At 47.4% G+C, this 25,310-nt stretch overlaps 1 protein-coding gene across 1 annotated transcript in view; it reads right to left on the reverse strand.

Moving 5' to 3' along the window:
* Positions 1-2,470: 2,470 nt before the first annotated feature.
* Positions 2,471-25,310, reverse strand: part of TRIM71 (tripartite motif containing 71) — a 64,138-nt gene continuing 41,298 nt past the window's right edge. The window contains exons 2-4 of the mRNA XM_004279694.3: positions 19,753-19,920; positions 13,576-13,710; positions 2,471-10,003 (exon numbers count right to left, since the gene is read on the reverse strand). Coding sequence (XP_004279742.1) covers positions 8,552-10,003; positions 13,576-13,710; positions 19,753-19,920 — 1,755 coding nt within the window. The 3' untranslated portion in view covers positions 2,471-8,551. The remainder of the gene's footprint in view (positions 10,004-13,575; positions 13,711-19,752; positions 19,921-25,310) is intronic.

Genomic DNA, 25,310 nt, shown 5'->3' on the forward strand with positions numbered 1-25,310 from the left:
TAAAACCATCCCCCCACTGCCTAATTCTAGAACATTTCCAGCATCCCCAAAAGAAATCCCAGGAGGATGTGGATCACGGGGGACGGTTACGCTTGCCTGTGGAGGTAGGAGGCCTATGGGAAATCTCTGTACCTTCCTCTCAATTTTGCTATGAACTTAAAACTGCTCTTAAAAAGAAAAAAAACTCTTGGGGATTCCGTGGCGGTCCAGTGGTTAGGACTCGGCACGCTCATTGCTGGGGCCCAGTTTCGATCCCTGGTTGGGGAACTAAGATCCTGCAAGCCACACAGTGCGGCCAAGAATAAAACAAAAACAAAAAGTCTTACCAGAAAAAGTAAACGTAATAGCAGTCATTGCCAATCTCCCCCAACCTTCCAGCCCTTGGCAACAACTTCCTGACGCTATGTATTTGCCTGCTTTGAATCTTTCATGTATATGAAATCATGTATGGTACCTGGCTTCTTTCACTTACGTTTTCAAGGTTCACATGTATCACTATTCCATTCCTTTTTGAGGCTGAATAATATTCCACTGTAATAATAATATTTCATTTTGTTTAGTCATCAGGTGAGGGACATTTAAAGGGTTGTTTCCACTTTTTGGCTATTATTGTTACTATGAACATTCCTGTACTAGTTTTTGTGAGGACATGTCTTCAGTTTTGTTTTTTTTTTCCTGTCTTCAGTTTTTGTGGATATATACCTTGAAATGGCATTGCTGTGTCCTGAGGAGCCTTGAAGAACTGCCAAATTGTGTTTCAAAGTGTTTGTAGTACCAGCAATGTATGAGGGTTCCCATTACTCCATATATTCTGATTACTGGCAGCCCCACGGCCAGCTGCAGAGGGCTGTAGTCACCCTTAGAAGGTTTAGGTCCCTCAAAACTCACCTGAATCTCCTGGAAGAGACTGGAGGAACCAGGGAGGGCTGAAGATCAAGCACCAATTCTTTCTAGAATTTTCCTTCTCTGCACTTCCCTCCTAAGTGGGTTCTGCCTCTTTTTTTTTTTTTAATTTGTTTTTATTTTTGGTTGTATTGGGTCTTTGCTGCTGTGCACAGGCCTTCTCCAGCTGCGGTGAGCAGGGGCTACTCTTTATTGCAGTGCGTGGGCTTCTCATTGTGGTGGCTTCTCTTGTTGCAGAGCACAGGCTCTAGGCACGTGGGCTTCAGTAGTTGTGGAACGTGGGCTCTAGAGCGCAGGCTCAGTAGGTGTGGCGCACGGGCTGAGTTGCTCCGTGGCATGTGGGATCTTCCCGGACCAGGGCTCGAACCCATGTCCCCTGCATTGGCAGGCGGATTCTTAACCATTGTGCCACCAGGGAAGCCCTGCCTCATTTTATTGGCAGCTTCTCCTGGGGCTTCCAGAGGATTAAAGATCTCTTCCGTTAAAAAAAACACAAAAGTGCGTCCATCCAGCTTTCTATGTTCAAAAGTCTCCCATTGTGTTCAGCTAGGAGTAAAAGGGAAATAAAAGCGAGAGGCCTGAAAAAGGAAATGGGGAATGGAGTCCAGAGTTCATGAAGTCATACACCCCTATCTTGAGTCTCTGAGGAAACTGCTACTCAGGATGGGTCACAATTTTGAAGCTGAAGCGACCAGTGGGCACAAAGCACTTTAAATGCTCAATGCCAACATAGGCTGAAGTGGAGAGGTTCCCTATGCCAGGTGCTGACACCTGGCACTTTAGGAAGGAGGGTCCTGTACAGCAGGGGTAGGACCTACCACCACTGGAACGTCTGTACACGCTATCACAGCTGGGAAGGGACATACAACAGGGGAAAACGTGCCGGGGGTGGAGAGTGGAATCCAGTGTGGTGGCTTGCCAGACGCTCCATTCAGAGGTTAAACCTAAGACTGATCAGACACAGAAAGCAGGTGAGCAAAGTTCGGGAAAATTTCCCAGTGAAAAATGAATTTTCCAGGGAAAAATGAGGTCTCCTAGTAAGCTGTGAACACACAGAGCGCAAGAGAAGAGTCTTCTTCATCCTCCTGGCATCTGTGGTACCCTGCCAGCAAAGAGGCACTTGGGCAAGTTGCTCACGTCCCCTTGGCTGGAGTTCACATCCAAGTAGTTCCTCCCAACCCAGACAGAGTAATAGTTATTAGGCCAGTGCCCACCTGAGGGGTGGCATCTGTGGGAAAACAGGGTGGGGGGCTGTGGTAATTGGGAAATCACATACTTGTCCCTCTAAAGGGACATCTGCTACTCAGCTTCTTGGGAGAAGACAGGCCTGTGGCTGCCAGATCTGAAACTTCCCAAGAATCCAAAAGTCCAGATTTTAAGCATTTAAGCTCTAACACGTCCTCGTTTAAAATGCTGGTATCCACCTGTTCTGAAAACACCGCATGGACCCAATCTGACCCACTGACCAGGGTACAACCTCTAGGCCATGCATCAGAGACTCCCTTTCATGATGGGCAGTGTACACACCCTTATTTATTCTCAATTAAAGGATGACACAGACACACTCTTTCCATGGAAAAACCCTCTTGTTTATTTGATTAAACAAAAATAAAATAAGCTGCATAGGAACAATTTTAAAGTCCAAAGAGACACCAACTTTGTTTTAAGGCTGCAGTAGCTGATACAGCATCTCCTTGCTACCTTCTCCAGCCTTCTCTGTGGACCAGAGCGATACATTCAGAAGCCTGTTAGCTAACACAGGAGTTTTTGAACACTTTTCCACTGGTTCTTCACCTGCTCATTGCCTGTCATGCCTGAGGCCTGCAGTATATCACTTAAGATTTAAAAGTAAAAATCCAGAGGGTAGGAGAAAAAAAAAAAAAACCCACCCCAAACAAAAACCTACCTTAAAGGTTTGGGGGAAAAACCTTTGTTTCCCCATTCTCCACTTAATTGACGGGATCCGCACCACCACCACGATGCCCATTTTTAAAAGTGTCAAGAGGCAGTCAGCACCCAGGTGGGCTTGCAGCATGGTTCCTGTGGCCCGGGCAGTTAGTCTGGTGGTGCATATCCCTTACATGTCTGCCTTGGACAAATTAAAAAAAAAAACAACTCTGACCTTAGTCATTCTAACATGAAGGCAACATGCCCATGTTAATTTCTCCAATTTTTGCATTTACTTTTCTCACAAAAACAAAAAACCCTCAACCAAGCCATGTATTCTACGCTTTAAAATTAACATTTTGCTGACCGGGCATGACAGCTAATGGACAGTATTAAGCAAGATTCATTTAAAAAAATACAAACGACCTTCCCACCCACCCGAATATACCTAACATGCTAGTTAAAAACAACAGCCCTTACCCTCCCACCCTCTCACCTGCATTGAATTTAGGGGAAAAGAAGAAAAGAAATCTTACTGTCCTAGAAACAAGAACACCCCAGAAATGTGAAAAATCCTCCTCTGAAAAGACAACTACACAGACTGCTAGAAACACAAAGAACTATTCCAGAGCTGGTTATTTAAAGAAAGTAAACACTTTGCTACACACATTAACATTCAGTCAGTGTGCTCTGAGATAGAGCCTTAAGAAAAATACTACCTGAGCTTGTAAGTTAATACAATCATTAAAAGGAGGTCTACGACCATGTGGATACACAAAACTTTTAGAACCATTACTGGTTAAATGATGATGGAAAACATCCCACCAGGCTGGCTTGTTAACCCGTAAGATCGGTTTTTAAAATAGGCATCATTGAGGTATTTCTTCACCATGACATTTATAAACCAAATTCACAATAATGACAGTGGTCTTATGGATGCTCTCTTCCAACCAAAACAAAAATTAAGCGAGGGGGGAAGAGAGGTGGAGAGGCAATACAGTATATCATGGTAATGTGCTTCTCAACTTTATCAAGTATTTAATAAACAAGCAAAGGAAAAGAATAACCCGTCAAAGAACATGTTACCTTTGGTAGGGGAAAAAAAAAAAATCAAACACAAAAGAGCAACACACACACTTCACCATCACTGCTCAGTAAGACAGTGATTGCTGCAATGCCATGGTGAGGGACATCCTGCTGGGTCCAGAAAGGGTACAAATACAATCACGAGGTCTCAAGGATGTTCATTCCTTTCCAATAGGTGATGTTCCCAACTAGACCCTTAGAATTGCTCCTAAAAGGGTGTATTTTCAGACATTCAAAATACAGATATTTTTTCTCTTGAAGAGAAAAAAAAAAAGACCTAAAGGTCTTTATTTGCAGATAAGTCCTCAAAAAGGTCAGATGAACCCGTGGTTTCAGAACACTGAACAACGTGGTAACGGTGTGCATAACTCCTGGTGGGGGGAAAAAGCCAGATTGGTAAGAAATACTTGGATTTATGACTACATTTGTCTGTATAGGACTATTTGGTTTCAAAGTTTCTTTTCCAAGGTCAATCAAACGCTTCTCCTGTGAGAAGTCAGTTCTGAATTTATGAAAACATTTTCTTCTCGAGGTAGCTCTCCACTCCTACCCACTCCCCGGTGGATTAATACTATTCAGAGACCCGTCAGATACTAACATGAGGTAGATGACTTTCACCAAAAGTGAGGTAGAAACTAAACAAAAGCAGATGGTGTGGGATGGAGTGGTTGGTGTGTGTGTCCTGTGCCCTGGCCCACAGGCAGCCCAGCCCAGGGAGGCCAGAGCGCCTCAAGAGGGCCAGGCTCCACGATTCCATCACACGCAAGTACAAGACTATGACTTTTATACAGCCCCAGACTGTTGGAAACTCAGTAAGAGTGATGTTTTAAATAAATACTTTTTGGCACCATTGGATTTCTTCTTTTTTTAAACAGAAAAACAAGCCTATAACTTTGGCATATCTTTCACTATCTACCAGAACACAGCAATCTTAGAATCTTCCAAAGAGGAAGACGACACACATACAACAGTATTCTGCTGCTTCAAGCCCAGAAGACCTCCTGCCTCCGATCATTAAGCTTTGGCTTAACTAGAATAAAGCAGACTGAGCCAATCTCATGCTATTCTCTTACAGCCCCATTACAAAGTGCCTTCCATCTGGCAACTTTTTTTTGGCCCAGCGCGTAATTTAGATTCTGTTTATGGTACCCTTGTAGGTGTTTCCCCGACTCCCCAAATAAGTTAGACTTAAAAGGGCATCCATCAATCAAAGAGTTAGTGCACTTGGGGGTACCGTTTGGGCCACTGGGCTCCAGCCAACTTGCATGCCACCTGCCAGCCACCACACAGCACAGGTTCTCAGACAGCATTGCTTCTCGTGACCAATTTCACAGAGGAATTATTTCAAAAACAAAAACAAAACCACCATAACGAAAAACAGTAACACTTCTGAAACGTTAAGTTGGTATCAACCAAAAGTGGCTTGTATCTGTGGGTTATTTAGATTTCCTTTAGCCATCTCAATATCCAAACCTATACATCCAAATCCAATTGGCATCTCAAACCATATACTGACCTTACACCTCACCCCACCCCCTGACCAGATCAGACATACCTGGGGACTATTGTCTCAATATCACATTTCCTCAAGAGAAACATTTTATCCTCCTCCCTCACAGCACCCAGGACCTTATCTTTTCACCACGTTAAAGACACCCTCTTTGACCCAATTCCTGCTACCTAGCATCACCCCATAATGGGCAGGAGATACGCATTGATAAACACTTGTTATCTCTCACACTAGGGAGGTCCAAATGCTGGCTTTTCTCATCTCTCTTCCACACTGTACAAGAAGCACACTCTGGAGGTGCTTTGCACCAATCCCTGTGGGTCAGGAGTCAATCTGGGGCAGCCACAGATGGCAGTATTTTAAAAACAAAAGCTTCCCAAGTGTGACCATGTTTCTCAAATGGCAGCGATGCACAACTTTGGGTGCAGAAAATGTAAGAAGACGTACCTTTTACAGAGAGTAAAGCGGCAGTTATCACCCAGAGACACGTTCATTTCAAGGAGGGGACCTGGTTGCCTTAAGCAGGCAAATTGAATACTCTATTAAGCCCTAATCATTTTAGCCACATGTGGAAACCCTGGCTTTACAACCAGATCCACAAAAAAATGTTAAATAAGCAGCTCTGGTTGCTGCTACTCACCAAGGAAATTTCTCACTCAGGTTCCAATATTTCCCCACATACGGGGAAACTGGGAAGGAAAGGTTAAGAGTGAAGATGATGAAAATGAAGACAGAATAATCAAAGGTATTGACTACTGGAAATAGCTTAGCCATAATCATGACCTGAGTTTCTGAGAACATTTTAAAGAATTTAAGATACTTTTTTTTTCAATTAAAAAAATTTTTAATCATTTAAAACCAGTTGTCTTTGGTGTTTAAAGGGGGATTATTTAGGGGGCAGGGGGATTGAGAGGAGGAGGTTCAGCACCAAGTTATTCCAAAATAAAAAACAATTAAAAATGTTTAATTACGTGATCTCTTTACCAGTCAAAGAACTTCGAACTTAGGGGCAACATAAAAGGCAACTGAATAGGAATTAGAGATGGATTCACTATTAGAGAGGGAATGACTATTAAATTCTTCAATAAAAGAAGAAATGCTTTTCCATAACAAGATCCCCTGACACCTTCCCACCCTGAAACACAGCAGCTGGGCAACAGCAGTTTGAAACTACTTTCCAGTTTTTGGATCCTTTATTGCATGTGGTTCTCCTTTATGCAACAAGGTTTCCCCCATCTTGGTCACTCAGAAACCCCAGAACTAAAGCAATGGGAAGACACAGGGGACCATGAAGTGGTAAATTAAATGTCCAAAAGAGCTGGATGGGAAAAGCAGTTTGATTGGCTTGCTACACTGGTCCCCATCATCTCCTTCTTTTTTTGGGGGGGGATGACAAAAACAATCTATCCACTTGTTAGTCTGTTCGTTAAAAACTCTATCCATATTGCAAGAGGAATTTCTCTTAAATACAGGGATAGAAACTGATCTGTTAGTCTTCCAGTTTAAACAAGAAGTGTCCTGGAAGCCACTGCCATCTGAGAGCACCTCTTTCTCCTGTGGTGCTCTGGAATTTGGTTCTCATTTCAGTATTTGAAAGACAGTTAACGCCCAGAAGCACAAGGTTCTGCACCCAAGTCCAGCTTACGACAAACCCACCCTGTAAAGTGACGGATGCCATCCCATGTTTCTGCAGTGGGAGCCTGGCTTAATAAATTTTCATTCTTTGGTACCGAGATACAGGTTGAACAAGAGGTTTCAGTTCCTATACGTTTTTCCAGTTGGGGCAACGTGGTTTACAAATCCTTTACATTCAAAGGCCTTTAGGGGGAAAATTCACGTTTACCGTGCTCCGTGGCTTGGGAGCAGACCACTCTGTAAAAGTGACCCGAGAAGAGGGTGTGGGGATGGGCTGTTCCCATAAACTTGACTTTAAAACATTCTATTTCCCTGAACTTCCAAAGCAGGAAAAAATTGTGCTTTTAAAACAAAAGTTCATTCCTTTGCCTACTCTTCTTAGGAAAAGAAATGCCTAACATTAACAGAACAACATTCAACTGCAGTCTGGGGGTCCCTTGCCTGTGTCTCATGCTCTCTGCTGACCAACTCAGCACACGCGTGCCCATCCACCCACTCAATGTCCACACGCCACATGCCTGAAAATCCTCTTTCTGAGAAGGAGGGTAATTTTCTTCTTCTACTTAATTCTTTATAACCAACAGCAAACTAAAAACACAACTTCTGAGAATACTTTTAATCAAAAATCCTGAACTACATCTATTTTTCAGAAACCAAAGTGTGAAAAGAAAAAGTTCTTTGGGAGGTGGTATAGCATTTTTACTATTTTGGTGTAAGGTGGCTTCACACCCACACATACATACACACACACGCACGCACACACACACCCTCCCTTAGAAGAAACAAAGATTGCATACCCTAAGATAGGAATGGTCTGCTTTTCTTGGCTAGCAAGCCACAGCCACTTCTTCTAGGAATAAGAAAAGATACTGATGTTGAACAGGCTGAGAAACACACTGAGGTATAAAAGAACACAGGAAGTTCACTGTTGCAGCATTAAAAAAAAAAAAAAAGATTTTTCCCAAAAAGATCAAGATCACCACACAGCCTAACCCCATAAACACAGTATTCTCAAGAACACAAATACTCTACAATTAAGCATCTTAAATCCCATTTTTCCACGTGTTATAGTTTTTTTTCTTTTTAACTTAGTAGTTTTCTCGTGTTTGCTTGGCTCAATCTACAGAATGCACCCCACCGCACACATCCAGCACCCTCCCAGCCACAGAGATGCTAGGCTTGTGCGTGTCACGCCCCACGGAGGGGAGAGGAAACGTGAACTCCACTGAGCGAGGGTGGGAGGGCAGAGGGCCTGTTGGAGAAGGAAATGTAAAGGTTTCTGAGGTAGATAGAGATCATCACTTCACAGGCTCAATCCCTGCAGAAAAGATACGTACATTCATCTGTAAAAAAATAAAGATGAGGTAGGACATAAGCAATGTTGTACTTTTCTTGTTGTCTTTAAACAAAATTAAAAAAAAAAAAAAAAAAGGAATTTCCCTGAGACGGTTTCTTCTTTGAATTTCAAAAGGGGGAGAGAGAGAGAGACGTACACACGCGCACCCCAAACACAGAAGCCTAGGAATGTGATTAGAAGATGAGGATTCGATTGTTGCCAAAGTCCACCACGACAATCATCCCATCCGGCGTGACAGCGATGCCGGAGGGCCGGTCCATCTGCCCAAAGCCACTGCCCTGAGCGCCAAACTTGCACAGGAAGCTGCCATTGGACTCGAACATCTGCACCCGGTGGTTCCTGGAATCGGCCACGATGATGCGCCCCTCCTGGTCCACGGCCACGCCCTGTGGGCGCAGGAATTGCCCATTGGCGGTGCCCTCTGAGCCCAGGAAGCGGGCCGACTGGCAGTCTGGGTGAATGACCAGGAGCCGGTGGTTGTTGAAGTCGGTGACCACCAAGTGGCCCTCGTGGTTGAAAGCCACCCCCCTCGGGGAGTCAAAGTGCTTCCAGAGAGCCCCCTCGAAGCCATACTTATTCAGGAAGACCCCATCGGGCCCGAACAGCTGGATCCGGTGGTTCCGCGTGTCGGAGACCAGGATCTTGCCCTCGGAATTCACCGCCACATCCCAAGGGTAGTTAAATTGCCCGTTTTTGGTGCCCTTCTCACCGAACTTGAGGAGGAACTGGCCCTCAAAGGTGAAGATCTGGATGCGATGATTGTCCTTGTCGGCCACCACGATCCTGCGGGAGGTGTCACAGGCTACGCCGGCAGGCCGGTCAAACTGCCCGGGCCGGGAGCCCAGAGTGCCGAACTTGTGGTGGAAGGCGCCGCAGGGCTTGAACACCTGGATGCGATTGTTGCTGCGGTCAGCGACCACGATGTAGCCCTCCTTGTCCACGCTCACGCCCCAGGGCCGGCACAGCTTGCCATCGCTGTCGCCCTCACTGCCGAAGCTCAGGCCCGGGAGCCCGATGCCCACGTAGCTGCGGCCGGACTTGACCACCACCTTGAAGGGGCTGTTCTCGATGTGCTGGTTGCACAGGGTGACCGATACCAGGTGCTCGCCCTCCAGCTGCGGCCGGTAGCTCACGACGTATGTCCCGTTCTGCTGGTCGCTCACCTCCGCACCAAACAGGTTGCCGTCAGGGCCCAGGACCACAGCCGACATGAGGTCGCCTCCTGAGAGGCGGGGCTCCCCGTCATGGTCGTAGCCGATGACAGTGAAGGAGGCCACCTTGCCCTGGAGGGCCCGCTTGAGGCCGTCGCCCGTGGCCTTGGTGAGCGGCGCGAAGGCCCCGCTGCTGACAAAGCCGAAGGACTTGATGGCGAGGTAGAGGGCCTGGTCAGGGGGTGTGAACATGACCCGGTCGTCCTCCTGGGGCTGCAGGAGGCTGCGCACGGTCTTGAGCTCCTGCACCTGCGCCAGCATGCGGTCTCGGGCCAGCAGGATGTCCAGCGCCCGCCCCTCCTCCAGGACCTGCTGCACGGCGCTGATGGTGCTCTCCAGCTTGTTGAGGTTTTGCCGCAGCTTCTCCACCTGCAGGTACAGGGACTTGGCTTTCACCTGGCGGATTTTCTCTACCTGGAGGGAAAGGTGAGAGCCGGGAGAGAGGACACAGAGGCTTAGAACCAAGACAGAAAACAACACATTGGCTGACATACTCATAACTGAGGGAAACCTCACACCGAGGGAGGGTCTGCAGAAACGTCTGGTCTGCATTCCCCCAAAGTGGCAAAATCCAAAGACAGAGGAGGCTGGGGAACTGTCCCTGATCACAGGAGATGACTACAGAGACCTGACAACTAAACGCCAACAACTGATCCTGGATTGGGAGGACACTGCCATTAAACACACTATTGGTGGGATGTCCCTGATGGTCCAGTGGTTAGGACTCTGTGCTTCCACTGCAGGGGGTGTGGGTTCGATCCCTGGTCAGGGAACCAAGATCTTACAAGCCGTGCATGGCCAAAAAAAACTCAAAGCAAACCAAACCAAAGCAAACCAAACCAACCAACCAACCAAACAAACAAAAACACCAACCCACTATTGGTGAAATGTGACTACAGACTCAGGATTAGGTACTGGTGTTGTATCAAGATTCGACTTCCTGGTTTTGGTTAACTGTGATTAAGAGAATATCCTTGCTCAGAGGAAATAAACTGAAACATTTAGGTGTAAAGGGGCAGTGTCTCCAACACTCCAACTTACTGTCAAATCACACACACACACTCACCTATTGAAAGAGAATGATGAAAATGGGACAAGATGTAAATAATCAGTGAATCTGGGTAAAGGATACAAGGGGCTCTTTTATTATTCCTGCAAATTTTCTCTCAGTTAGAAATTAAATAGAAGTTAGAAACAGCCGTGTAACAAAGAAACGTTTACTGAGCACCTATACTGTGCCAGGTGCTGGAGATACATGTGGCCCATAGAAAACATGGGCCCCGCCCCACTGAGCTTAGAGTTTAAAGCAACAGATACTAAGCAAGCAAAGAAATACTGCAAGACAATTTCAGACAGTGCTGGGGTTAGAGGGTAGAAAAAGAGTGTGACCCTGATTTAGACAGAGGGTTGTCAGGGACAGGTGGCCTTGAATGTGGAGAGAAAAGTGGCAGAAAGGGGACCAGAGGAAGGATAGACCAACGGACTGTACTACAAGGCTGGTCATGCACTCCCAACACACTGAATCGAAAATGCTCCTACGTACAGAGGGCCTAAAGTCTCCTGAAGGATATTTCTCTCTCAGCCTCTCTCTCAGCATAAACACACACACACACACACACACACACACACACACACACACACACACACACACACGATCAGAGACAGAAAGCCTGTGTGTGGAGAGAATAAAATGAAGGATTTGGCGAGGATCACAAACCCGGCTCTTTCCTTGTCCCGTTTTCTCTCTTCACAGGGGTTAGAAATCTTCATCAGGGAGCCTGAGAGGTCCCACCCCCCAAATTTGGAGACACCAACTTTTTAGCAACTGTTGGCCTGTATTATTTCCAAAGGGGCCTCTAAATCTAAAACACCGTGTATGTAGACACGGGTTCTGACCTGCTTCGGACTCAGATCACACTATTAGGGAACGTGGGATTTCTGTCTGCCTGATCAGTCAGTTCTCCATTCTTTTGCAGGAAATAACTCAGTCCTCTAAGTTTAAGTGGTTTCCTCTGAAAAGAACAGATCAGTCGCCCAGCCAGCGCGTGCTGTTTTGCAGAGAGGACCATGACTTCTGAGCGCTTGACCGATCTGAAAGCCACAGAAAGTCTACTTCAGAATAAGGGTCCACTGTTGGAAGGGCTGGATTTTAATCCGATTTTCCCGTGGGGGGTGGATAACATGATTTTGGACCTGATTCATGTGTATTCATCTGTCCACTCTGGAAGGACGTGTGTGTGTGCAGAGAAGCCCATGTGGGGACAGATCAAAGAGAAGCTCTGTCGTTTGGTTTTGCACTGGGCCAAAACTCTCGGCCTCGATTCTGATCCCTCAACCGGATAGTTGCAGCTACCCGCCAAGAGGCAGCCGTGTCCACTGGAAATGCACAAGCTACAAGAAAGGACATGCATCCAGATACCTATAACTAGGTCACCCAGCACTCAAGTTATCTCCAATAACCAGGATGCAAGAAAAAAAACAACACCACTGTGTAACAAGGAGGTGCCCAGACAGAGCCAGGCAAGAGGGAGCAGAAAAATCAGTGATTAGTGAAGAAGAAGGGGGACTCCCACAGGATCTGGGGCGTGGTACCCCAGCAAAAAAAGCAAGCACAAATGGGACTGAGGCGTGTCCAGAATGAGCAGGCTGATTTTGGATTTATCCAAGAATGAGTTTTTAGGCAAGTAAAAACGAAATTGATAACATGAATAAGAGACTGACTGTCCTTCCCAATTTGCTTCTCCTACGGTAAAAAAAAAACGTGCTCTCTATTCCTCCTGAAAGAGAACTGCCTTGAGAGAGGTCCTCAGCCCCACCGGAGGGAGGGTAACTAAGGTGAGATCTGCAGAAACCCCTGCACACAAAGGCCTTTTCATCAGCAGATCCAGCAGAGCAAGTTTGTGGCAGAGTTCACCACAGAGCTCTCAGGTTGCAAGGAGGGGGCCCCTTTCAGTTATAATTAACATTCGTGGGTGGCATGGGACTGGCAGACCTTGGGGACATCGGAGGGTCTGAAAACTGTGTCAGGCCCACAAAGGTGCCTGAACAAATCATGTGAATTAAATCTTGGACTGTTTCCATCCAAGGACTCTTCTCTTCTGTCAAAAGGCAGTAGAGAGTCAGAAGAAGCAGAAAGCAGCTAGATACAGAGCTAACTCAAAGGAAGAGGCAATGCAAAAGCCCACACAGCCTTCCCAAAGGCCAATACAATTTACTCTTTTAGGGGACAGGAAATTGGCGAGGATCACTTTCAGAAATCGACATGCAGTCCCCACCATCATATAGTTTGCAGTGAGCCAAACAAGCACCACACACTCAAACACACCCGTTCACATCAGCTCTGTATAGTCTTGCTTCTGGGTTCAGAGAAGGTGATCCCAGTTGAACTGGCATGAGGTACTGGCCCCTCTTAGGCACGCTGCCCTCTTCTACCTGAGTGAGAGCTCAAGATCAGAGAAGAAAATGCTGCAGGGGACGTGGGCGGGGCGAGTCATCCCTCCAGCTGATTTTATCTAAACAGCACACCAGCTCAGCGCTCTTTCCGGCTCCAACAGGAAGAAAGGGCACTCGCTCACTGCCCCCACAAGTGGAAAACTGGTTTTCCACAAGGGGTCAGGAAGTCCAAACAGCCGGGACACCAAAACTAAGGACGTGTGTTAGCAGCCTGCTTTCCTAACAGCAGTCTCCATTGTACTCCCTTCTTTCTGCTTCCACCTGAGTGCCTGCAATAGAAAACTTGAGACTCTGTCCAGTCTCGGGGACCTGACCGCTTCTGAAAAGGCTTCTTGTCGTCTTACTGCTCGGAGGGGGACCCCTGCATCTTTCTGCAGACAAACTTAGGAGAAAACTACCAAGTGTTCTAAACTCAGAGCCGGGATCCAGGGTGTGACATCAGCATGCTGTCACCCTGCTGTGGTTCAGAGGCCGTGCCGGCCACCGAGGAGCCCAAGGGTGGGGTGGGCGTGCAACCCCCCCTGCCACGTTACCTTCCACAGCAGCTCACACTCCCGCTCCTCCAAGGCCTTCTTGTGTCTCGCAGTCACGGCTTTGACCTCCGACTGTACCACTTTTGCCTTCATCTCCACCTGCTCTGCCACCGTCTGGGCCTGCTCGATGCTCAGCTGGAAAACCAAAAACAATCTCAGAGCAAGAGAAGTACCTTCCCTCCTCACACGCAGCACTTAAGGCTGCTTTCTTCAGCCCCGAAAAACTAACGCCTTAGGCCCCCAGCCCAGACCTCGAGGTCCACGTCCTTGGAAAGAAAGCAGGCACTGGGGGAGAGAAGGGCATCTGTTTGACATGTAACTGAAGGAGCTGCTTGGCAAGGGCTGCATTTCTTTGTATAAGAAATGGCACCTACAAAGTGAATGTCAGGACTATTAAGAGATAGTCTGACACAGTGAAACCAGTGTAGCTGGGTCACAGCCCAAAACAGACTGGGGATCAGATGTGAAATGTTCTACTGCAGATGCACGAGCAACTTTCCACAGACTTTCCGGCCAGGCTCCCCACCTGGGGGAAATCTCGCAGGCTGGGCACATCCCTCGGGAGAAGGTGTGCAACAGGCTGCAGCCCAGCTCAGAACCAACACCAAGTGCAAACTGGGAAACAGTGTCTGATGCACCTGAGAAGCCCTGCCTATGGCCAGAGACCACCTCTGCACCCCCAGGCCCCAACCCTGTACCATCAGCCCCCGTAAATCAGCCCGTTTAATCAGACGTATGATTGTTCATAAAAAATTAATCCAGACAGAGGCCTGGTGTTTTCATGAATATTACATGATGTGCCTTGAAAAGCCACAAGGATTGGAGACACTGAGGTATTAAATCAGGGAGTTCAAACTGATTGCTAATGCTGCAACAGGCTTCAGAGCAGGTGTCCCAGATCAGGAGGGACCCAGGGAAGCCTCAAGGGTTTAGAACCTGCCTGGGTTCAGGAATCAGCTACAGGTGACCAGTCTTCTGTGTGCCCTGCAGAGAACGGTTTCTGGGACACAAGACACATCTAAAGCGGGCACAGTCCTGGACAAGCCAGGCCGGATGGTCATCCTAGGGCTCAGGAAACCCAGGTTCAAATCCTAGCTCCACCTCCTACCAGTTCAGACAAGCTCCTGCCCTTCTCCAACTTCGGAGTGAAAGTGAGAAAAATGCAGGACAATATATGGGAAGAGCCGAGTCCAGCCCCTGGTCATCCCCTCCCCTCATCCTACTTAGCTCGCATCATACAGATAGGCCTATTCGCACTTCCTACCTTGTTTTGTTTTTAAATTGTAGTAATAAAATACAGGCAGCATAAAATGTCCCACGAGTGACATTCAGCACATGCAATGTGGTGCAGTCACCACCACTATCTGGCTCCAGAACACCTTCTCTACCCAAAACGTAGCTTCCCACGCCTGTGGAGCAGTCATTCTCCATCTCCCCTCCCTCTCCCCCACGGCATGCATAACCTACAGTCTCTACAGACTTGTCCATCCTGTATATTTCACACAAATGGAATCAAACAATACATGACCAGCCTTATTTTCATGAATATGCTCCCGGCTAATCAACTATGACTCATTCAGTCACTTACAACTGGGACCCCTAACTGACCACCTTTCTCGCTCTCAGTCTGATGACACCTGCTCACTGCACTCCCTGCCCCCATCCCCGTGAGGCCTAAGGATCCACTGAGCGGATAGGAGCTGGCACCTGGCCGATCTGGGTGGCTCACAGTTTGGCCTGGGATGCTTTCTCTTCCAAAGTCACCCTAAAACCTCAAAACCTAGCTCAGATGCCACTTCTTCTCAAAAATCGGAAGTAAAGGACACCTATCCACAGTGTTTCCGTTCCATCTTTACTATCCTGTCCCAAGTGTCATTACAGACTGAACTAAGGTGGGCCAGGTACACAGTGCACGGTACTTAGCACTGGGTTCTAGCAGGAACAATCTATACATTTTATACTTGCTCGTGTCTACGGCCATAAACCGTGTCCTATCAAAGCACTACATAACTGCACTGGGTTAAATATCGTCCTGCCAAACTTCAGGCGTGCCTGCAACTTCAGAACGTGGTTAAGATGAGGTCATATTGGACTAGGGTAAGTCCTAAATGCAGTGACTGATATCCCATAGGGCCATGTGAGGATGGAGGCAGAAAATGGAAGTAAGGCAAGTACAAGCCAAGACGTGCAGACCACGACCTGCAAGAAGCAGCAAGGAAAGGTTCTTCCTTAGAGGCTTCACATGGAGCACAGCCCTGCTGACACCTTGATTTCTGACTTCTATCCTCCAGAATCGTGAGAAAACAAATTCCTATTGTTTTAAGTTACCCAGTTTATAGCAGCCCTAGGAAACTAATACAGTAGCCAACAAGTTGAAATAGATGGCTGTATCCAAATTACCCGAAACACAAAAAGTTAGACTGACGGGCTTCCCTGGTGGCGCAGTGGTGGAAAGCCTGCCTGCCGATGCAGGGGACACAGGTTCGTGCCCCGGAGCGGCTGGGCCCGTGAGCCATGGCCGCTGAGCCTGTGCGTCCGGAGCCTGTGCTCCGCAACGGGAGAGGCCACGACAGTGAGAGGCCCGTATACCGCAAAAAAAAAAAAAAAGTTAGACTGACGGATCAAATAAGTGTGCATGTAAGCAGATACCATAACAGGGTGTCTCGGGCTGTCTGTCAGGATTAATTCAGAAGAAGAGAAACCTCACTAGACATTTAAGCAGAGACGATTTAATACAGGGAATTTGGTTAAACGGGAAGCGGGGAACTGCTAATGCAAAGGGCACACTGATGATTAAGACAGACTGCAGTAACTGCAGTCAGTAGCTACCACCCCTTGGGCTCACAGAACAAAGAAAGTAGGGGTTACCAGCACCCAGAAGTATGGGGGAGGGGCACCCCAGGCCCAGCTCATTCTGGGAGTGGCAAAAGCTAGAAACTGGAACCAACTTCTGCTGCCAGGGTAAAAAAATACTGCTGATAAGAACAGGAAGTCAAAAGGAAGAAGCAAGTCCCTTCTCCCCACTTCCAGGCACGTGGTTTGAAGTGAACACTGCAGCCCCAGCCTCACACGGCACGACTGTGAAAGGGTAGGTTGGTAGGTTATTAACCGGTACACCCTGTTTTCAGATGTGTTGGTTATTAATTAGCACAGAGCTGGTATCCACATCAATGTCTGACTGAGGCAACCAAGCCTATGGCCACAACATTTCTTTAGCGCTTCCTCGATGGAAAGCAAAGGCCACAAACTGCCTTCTATTTATATTAACATCATATTACTTAACCAAACTGAATTTCCATTAAAATCAGAAGATATGGAAATAACAGGTACACATTCCTACAGGGCAAGAACTGGCCGGAGAGCAATGACCATCCCTCTGCATTCACAGCCAGTGTCTGCTCGCCGCCTACCCTCCTAGCCAGGCTGCTACTGTTTGCTACTGTTTCCTCCTAGGTCCCTAGCAGGCCCTTGTGTTAACTCCCATCCTATGACAGGAACTATTTCTTCCATTTTCCAAATAGGTCAAAGGGGAGCAAAGCTCTGGCTATAATTTGAGTCATTCCCATTCCTAGAGTCATAGAAGTCCTATGTGAAGAGACCAAATGGAGCTTTCCTCTCCAAATCCTACACAACAGCCCGGCAAGCACTGCATTCCAAGACGTGCAGACCAGGACCTGCTTAACTAGTTCCCATTATCTAAGCAGGGCATTTGAAGGATGCCAAGAGGCAGGTGGGTTGGGGGAAAACGGCAGTGGGTAAAAGGGCTGGGGAAACTCTGAAAACAGAAACATTTGCAAGAAAGAAAGAGAAGGAAAGAAAGGAAGGAAAAAGGGAGGAAGGGAGGGTGGGTCACCTAACAAGCATGGGGGCTTGAGAAAAAATGTTAACTTCAAATGTTAACAGATTCAATCAAACACTCAAAGTTGAGGCAAGTCAGTGATGCCATGTGACTGCTGAGTGGTGGCCACTTAGTACTGAGGAGGAGTCTGAGGCCAAATCTGGGTTTCACAGGGAAGGGTGCAGAAAGTGATTAGTGATGTCTGCCATGGAGAACAATGGTGGCCTGATGACAGGTATTTAAAGTGTCCTGATAGAAGATACTAGAGAATGCAAGTGTCACCCATAAGCTCAAAGGCCACCATACCAGTACCAGATGGGGGAATTACTGTAGTTCACTCTAAAATGTAATTTTTATCACATTTAATATCTTTGAAACTGTGATTCATCTTAACACTGTCAGTGGGCTTTTTCCCTTTGTTAGCTGTATATAAAATAAATGTGCATATCTTACAGTTAATGGCATCTTAAATGTGATGAAAGAAATACAAGTAACGAATCAAGGCTGTCTTACATGGAGAGCAACTATATTCCTGACCCAAACTCTGGATGTCCCCCGGGGAATCTGTGCACCTTTATGAAATCCTCTAATTACATAAGTGACCAAAATGTTGTATTTTCGTCAAGAGTGAAAGTGACTTGGTATCAGATTACTTGACTCATCAGAAAGATCACTTCAGTATCACACATAGGAATGCTGATAGCTGCTGAGAAACTTATTAAAATCCTAAACCACCTGCCCACCCTAGAACACACGATTGATTCTTTACCATTTCCAAGAAGTCTTATGTTAAAAATAATTCATGTATTCAAATACTCGTTCTAAACAGTTTCCTACTCGATTACTTTTTAAAATATTTTTCTATCTATCTATCTATTTATGGCTGTGTTGGATCTTCGTTGCTGTGCGCAGGCTTTCTCTAGTTGTGGCGAGTGGGGGCTATACTTCCTTGCAGTGCGCAGGCTTCTCATTGCAGTGACTTCTCTTTTTGCGGAGCACGGGCTTCAGCAGTTGTGGCACGTGGGCTCAGTAGTTGTGGCTTGCGGGCTCAGTTGCTCCACAGCATGTGGGATCTTCCCGGACCAGGGATCGAACCCGTGTCCCCTATACTGGCAGGAGGATTCTTAACTACCGCACCACCAGGGAAGTCCTCCTATTCAATTGCCACTCGAAGATTAGCAATGTTTCTTTTTTTCCCCCATAAATTTATTTATTTATTATTGGCTGTGGTGGGTTTTCAATGCTGTGCGCGGGCTTTCTCTAGTTGCAGAGAGCAGGGGCTACTCTTGACTGTGGTGTGCGGGCTTCTCATTGCAGTGGCTTCTCTTGTTGCAGAGCACAGGCTCTAGGTGTGCAGACTTCAGTAGTTGTGGCTCGCAGGCTCTAGAGCGCAGGCTCAGTAGTTATGATGCACGGGCTTAGCTGTTCTGCGGCATGTGGGATCTTCCCGGACCAGGGCTTGAACCCGTGTCCCCTGTACTGGCAGGTGGATTCTTAACCATTGCACCACCAGGGAAGTCCTAGCAATGTTTCTTGACTTTCAAGCTTATCCTACCAGATGAGGGAAACAACCTATGATTTTTTTGTCTTCCTAAAACCTTGTCACCTGGATCAGGCAAGAAGATTCAAAAATTAAGGCACACTATTACCTGCCTATGTAAGAGAACTTCACTATATCTCAGAGTTACACGTGTCCCTTCCTAGCCCCAAAGGGATGGGAATTCAACAGAAACAAGGGTCTAAATCACCAGGACGTCTAATGCTTCCAATAGAATAGAATAAAATAGCATGGCATAGCACAGCAATAGCTAATGCTTCCAATAAAATTAAATTAAAAATAAATAAGTAAATAACCATGGCATGACCTTTATATATCACCCAAGAAAGAGTCTGAGATTCAACCTTAAATAAAATTTCCCATGCTCACTTATTTCTCACCTATAAACAAATCTGAGTAGCAAGGTGAGCACCCAGTCTTTCTAGAGTCCTGACTGAACACCCTAATATCCACCTGAATTTGGGGAGGCGGCTGGATGGCAAACAGGCAGCTGATGTGAAGGGGTCCAGCCAGGGTATCTGGAAGAAGCCCTGACCAGCCAGTAACTCCAGCCACATCACTGTCATCTTCACCACACTGTGAGGTCTCCGTGCACTGCCCACCCCCATGTGACTGCTGCTGCGTGGGTGTCACATGGGCTCATGTGGTGATGAGTCCCATGGCCTCCAGACACTGGACTCTGCCCAATAATCTACACATGCCATCTGAAAGGGAGTGGTGGTAAAGGTTTTATATGCAAGAAAGAACCAGGGAAACAGGTGAAGGGTGGGGAGGGACTGACCTGGATGGCCTGGCGGCCCTGCTGGGCATCAGCCAGCAGCTGGATGGTGAGCGCCCGTGAGTCCTGCAGCGCCTCCTGGAGGTAGACGAAGCTGTGGCCGCCGTGCCGGCCCACAGTACACTCTCGGCAGATGGGCACTGAGCACGTGTCACAGTACAGGTGCAGCACCTGGGGACCAGAGAGGGCCAGGTGTTAATGACAAGGGGGTGGGTGGCGGGGTGCTCTGGATCTCAGGACCCCACAATAAACAAGCACACCGCATAGGGAGCGGGATACCCGCAGGCGACTGTGAGGACAACTTGCTCCCCCCATCCCCACCCAAAGAAAAACAACCCACACCCTCGTTCTACTCCAGTTCCATTCACAACCACAACTGAGACACCGCAAAGGCAAAGGTGAAACAAAATGATCCTCCAAGGACTTCCCTGGGGGTCCAGTGCTTAAGACTCTGCGCTTCCACTACAGGGGGCACGGGTTCGATCCCTGCTTGGGGAGCTAAGATTCCGCATGCCGCTCAGTGTGGCCGAAAAAAATAGATTAAAAAAATAAAATGTGCTGCTCATCAATTGACCTTAGTAAATGACAATAATTATACAGTCATACAAATAAAACTATTTAAAACAAAAGAAAACAATCATCCTCCATAAGAGATTTCCCTGTATCTGAGATTAATTACCCAGAAAGGTTCCAAGATTGTGTCCCTGGTCTGAGATTGGTGGCCGGAATGAAAGGATAAATCGACAAGTTCCTCTTGCCACCCCACGCTCTGGGGTGGAAACCAGGCTGGGGGCCAGGATCAATCCCCCTCACACGGCAGTTGGCTGCCACCGTCCCCCCATCAAGGACACGAGCACACCCAAGGCACTCAAGCAAGGTGCGGGCTTAAGCTTCTGGAACAGAGGCCAAAGGCTAATGGTAAAGTCAGCCAGCTTCTTGTCTTTCTTCTTCCTGCCAAGTTGTTCCAAGGAGCTGACCGTGGGAGGCAGCCGGTGCTGACAGCGCTGTTTATATGATGCTCTGTGCCTCCCTGGGGCCCTGCGTGCTGGTGGGGGGGAGCGGCTTGGCACCTCTTCCACCTGCTGATAAACCTGCCTGAGAGCCGAGCTCTCAGGAGCCAAAGCTCCTTGGCACAGAACGGGGCCAGTCCCGTTGCATCCCTCCCCAGAGCCGGCGCGTAGGGCCGCTGTCTATAAATGTTTGCTGGCTTGCTTTCAAGAGCAGAGCTTCAGTTTGCCTCTGGTACACCTGGGGTGAAGGAAAGCGAGCCAACACTCAACAGGCAGGGAAGGGGGCATGTGTGTGTGTGTAGGGGGGGGTGTCTTTCACATACACAAGCACTGAATCTCCAGGGGAGGAGGCTGCACAGGGAACAAGGGCTGGTCCCAACACACGGAAGATGGTTACCCTGTCCAAAGCACAAAGCACAGAGACCCAGAAAGTTCCTATTAGGCTGAAAGTCCCACACAGAAAGGGCCTGGGGCAGAGCGAGAACGCGGCTCCTCTCATTCTCCAGGTTATTTATTTTATTCCAACCAAAGTCTCGGCGTAGTGCGTGTCCACGAGGAAATGACTGTCAGCCAAACAGGCTGCTCCACGTAGGGGGTGTGTGATCCAGCAGGGGTTAGGTTGCTTCTCTGGGAACTCTGGGATCCAGGAATGGAAAAAGGAAAGACTTAGGATATCACGTTCCTACTTTGAAGAAATGGTTGTGATACGGCAAGTTTTCTGGACCCTCTTTTACAGGAGGGAAACGTGATCGGGTTTGTAACTTTAGTGCCGATTTTTGTCCCGTGCTGTACCGTGGGAGACGGAACCCAGGAGGCATCTGCCTTTCTTTGTGAAGGCTAATCACTTTTTGAAGAAGGTCCACCATTTAGAGACTATCTAATCTTTCTCATTTGATAAATCTAAAGTTCCCAAGCCAGCCTTAGATACTAACCGAAAAATGCTAAACTGGGTAAATGTGGGGAAATGCCCGACACTCTCATTTTACGACATGGTGCTAAAGCAATTCTGCGGCCAGTTTCCACGACTCAACCACATCCCTCCCCTCTGCTCCCTCCATTTGTCACGGGAATAAAGGGATCACTCCTGCTAATGTGAAGTGTGAAAATCTCCTGCCACAAGGCTCCCTGTTCTTACCAAACAGCTAAGCAATCTTCTCTTTACCTCTGCTCAGGAGCTACCTTTTCTTGGACAACTATGTGGACTGACTAGTGTCCCCCTGCTTTAGGAGTCTGTGGGGCTCCTGCGAGTGGGGAAGAACCTTAGGCTGCAGGCACCCGCATGTCCAGCCTTGAGAGCCCAGGTACCTCTAAAATGGGCAAACGGGGGTGCTGGGATGTGACCCCACCTGACAGTGTTTCACGTGGGATTGACACAGCTCTAATCGCCTAGAACACCCTGTGATCTTGGAAGCGCCACTGCTTCTGCAGTTCCAGGCTGACTGTAGGACCACGGGTTGGGGCTGGGGGTGACAGTATAAGTGGGTAAAAGCAGAGCCTCAGTGGTGCTTTTAATTAACTGTTTGATTTTTTTAGAAAAAGAACACACTGTCTAAAACCTGAAAATGCGATCACATTTTGTAAAAAAAATTTTTTGGCCACACCATTCAGCATGTGGGACTTTAGTTTCCCCGACCAGGGATCAAACCTGGGCCCCTTGCAGTGGAAGCATGGAGTTTTAACCACTGGACCACCAGGGAAGTCCCACATTTTGGAAACTTTCTAGTGAAATATCAGAGTAAAACTTTGGGAAGATGTCACACTCCATTTAGAAGCTCCACATCTCACTCACCTGGCAATTTCTAAGGTCAAAAACTTACAATTTTATAGCTTATGAAACTCAGTGAATAGGCAAAGGTGCACACGGGTGTGCATGGGTGCAACTCTCTCTGAACCAGCTTACTTAAGGTTACTTTAAAAGAATAAACTGGATGACTGTTCAGAGGGCCCACTGCCAGAAAGAAATGTGGCAGAGGCCATGAACTGTGGCTCTGGGAAGGAGCAGTCCTCTGGCGGCAGGAATTCCAAGGCCTGAGCTGCCTGTTTGGGGCTTCCCGGGCAGATGTGTGGACACGCCCCCTCCCCCCCCCACATGGCGACAATCTGGCTGCCCAGCTGAATGGGGCAGGCCTGACCTCTGACCTTGCAAGTGACCACCCTCTCCCCTGCCCCCAGCTTCCAGAACACGCCCCACCCACTGCCTTCCTCTCCCAAAATTTCTAAAATACCAGCGGAGACAAAGACCTAGGAATGTGAGCCCAGCAGGAGAGGAATGGGGGTGGGGGGGGGCGGGGGTTGGAGGAAATAAATAAATAAATAAAAATACCAAGCAGGCAGGTTTACCTTAGCCAGGGCTTAAATAAAGTGCTCTGTTAATGAACAAGAATGTTCTACATTTTATATTACTGATACATGTGATCCAACAAGGAACACACACACACACACACACACACACACACACACACACACACACACACTCTCTCTCACTCACTCACTCACGTTGGAGCACCAGGTTAAAATACAACTATCCACATCAGTGAGAAGTGTAAACAGAAAAGTATGGAGGGGGCCTCTCATTGTCAAGATCCCCCAACTGAGATAATAAATATTAACTGCTATAAACTTACTTTTTGAGGTTTCTTTGACATCCCTTAAAATGACTGGGGACATGCGGCCTCCCACAAACTCACGCCTAGACACAAGGAGGTCTCCACCCACCACTACAGACACGAAGGGGAGGTGGGCTGGTGACAACCAGAAGCCTTATCTGTATGTAACACTCGGCAGGCTCTCCTATTAAAAAATGGTAAATCAAATTCAAGGAGTAAAGTCCAGCCACACAACTAAGTCTATCCAACAACACCAAAACCAAGCTTTACTTGATTTAGGGAAAATACATTGAATGCCAGTGTTCTCAAACTCGCAGAAGCCCTCCTACATCTCTGGCCAGAGCTGTGGTCTTGGGGGGCCTGCGAAGAGGTGAAAGAAAGGAATCTGGACCCTCCTTCTTACACAATCACCACCAGCTCAAGACAGCAGAGTCCAGCTGTGGACAAGTTACTTCTTTCTGGGGGAAAGGAGTCGGAAACCTTTTAAGACAAGTTAGGGAACACATGCATTTTTAATGCAAGAAGATACACAGGTGCAAGTCGTTTTTTAAAAATCTGCCCCAGGGACTTCCCTGGTGGCACAGTGGTCAAGAATCCGCCTGCCAATGCAGGGGACACAGGTTCTATCCCTGGTCCAGAAAGATCCCACATGCCTCGGAGCAACTAAGCCCGTGCGCCACAACTACTGAGCCCAGGTGCTGCAACTACTGAAGCCCCTGTGCCTAGAGCCCATGCTCCGCAACAAGAGAGGCTACGGCAACGAGAAGCCCGCGGAAGAGTAGCCCCCACTCGCCGCAACTAGACAAAGACCGTGCGCAGCAACAAACACCCAACGCAGCCATAAATAAATTTTTAAAAAATCTGACCCAATTTTTCAGTTGTTTCTACTTTTTTACATAATCATCCAAAAATATGCTATATTCTATGCATAGGTGAACTTTTTAAAGACACAAATAGGAGAGCATTATACTAGACCTTTTCACTTAATTATATTAACTGGGAGAATGTTTTGAGTTGGGCTGCCTGTTTTATGAATGGCTGCATGGTATGTCGCCTGCAGATGATAGGATTTTAGTGTCGTTTCCTGATTTTTGAAAACTCACAAGCAATGCCACAGTGAATATCCTTTTATATTGTTCTTTACAAAGCCCAGAATTGTCAATTTGATAATATATTCAACTGCTACATCATTTGACAAATCAGAAGAAAAAAATCTACTTGCATGTGTGGACAGTAAGGCTTCTCAAATTTAATAACTTGATGTCAGGTCAACCTCCATTCATGTGAAGAACAAAGGTTGTCAAGTGCCAATTTCTGTTCCCAAACAAGATCAGACCTACACGAAAGGCCGGCATGGGGACACCAGGGAGCCGGGCAATGTGGGACTGGGAGTCCAGGTCCACTCTGCTTGGCTGGAAGGTGGAAGGTGGAGGCTGAGACTGAAAAGAAGCCCCAGAGGAGCAGCAAGAAAGCAAGGCTTGTGTTTTGTGTGCTCGGGATTGGCTGCTAGATTTTCCAAAACACAAGGGTAGAGGCGAGTGGGGCTGCTTGTTGGGATGATTCCCGAGGTGGGCAGTGAGGGTGGTCTCAGGCAGTGTAAAGGAAGAGGGCAGTCCCAGTGGGTATCATTCAAACACCCGGTGAAACAAACATGGGTAGCCCCATACAAGCCCAGAACCCCCTTCTGCAATCCCCAAATTCAACAGATCTGGAAAGCAAAAGTTTTTACACAAGCTGTTTGGCAGCAAAACCTAAACTGGTGTGAAAATGATCTCAGATTTTTATCTATACCATTTAGTGTGAGTTCTCATATATTTCACTGAAGAACTGCTAATATTCATTACTTTGTGGTGCTGTTTCACAGTATAAACTTTCCAAAATCATAAACGTTGAATGTCAAGGCACATCTAATCCCAAGGGCTAGGGTAAAAGACCTGCCAGGCCA

This window comes from Orcinus orca, chromosome 10 (genome assembly GCF_937001465.1).
Source record: "Orcinus orca chromosome 10, mOrcOrc1.1, whole genome shotgun sequence".
NCBI classification, from domain to species: Eukaryota; Metazoa; Chordata; class Mammalia; order Artiodactyla; family Delphinidae; genus Orcinus; species Orcinus orca.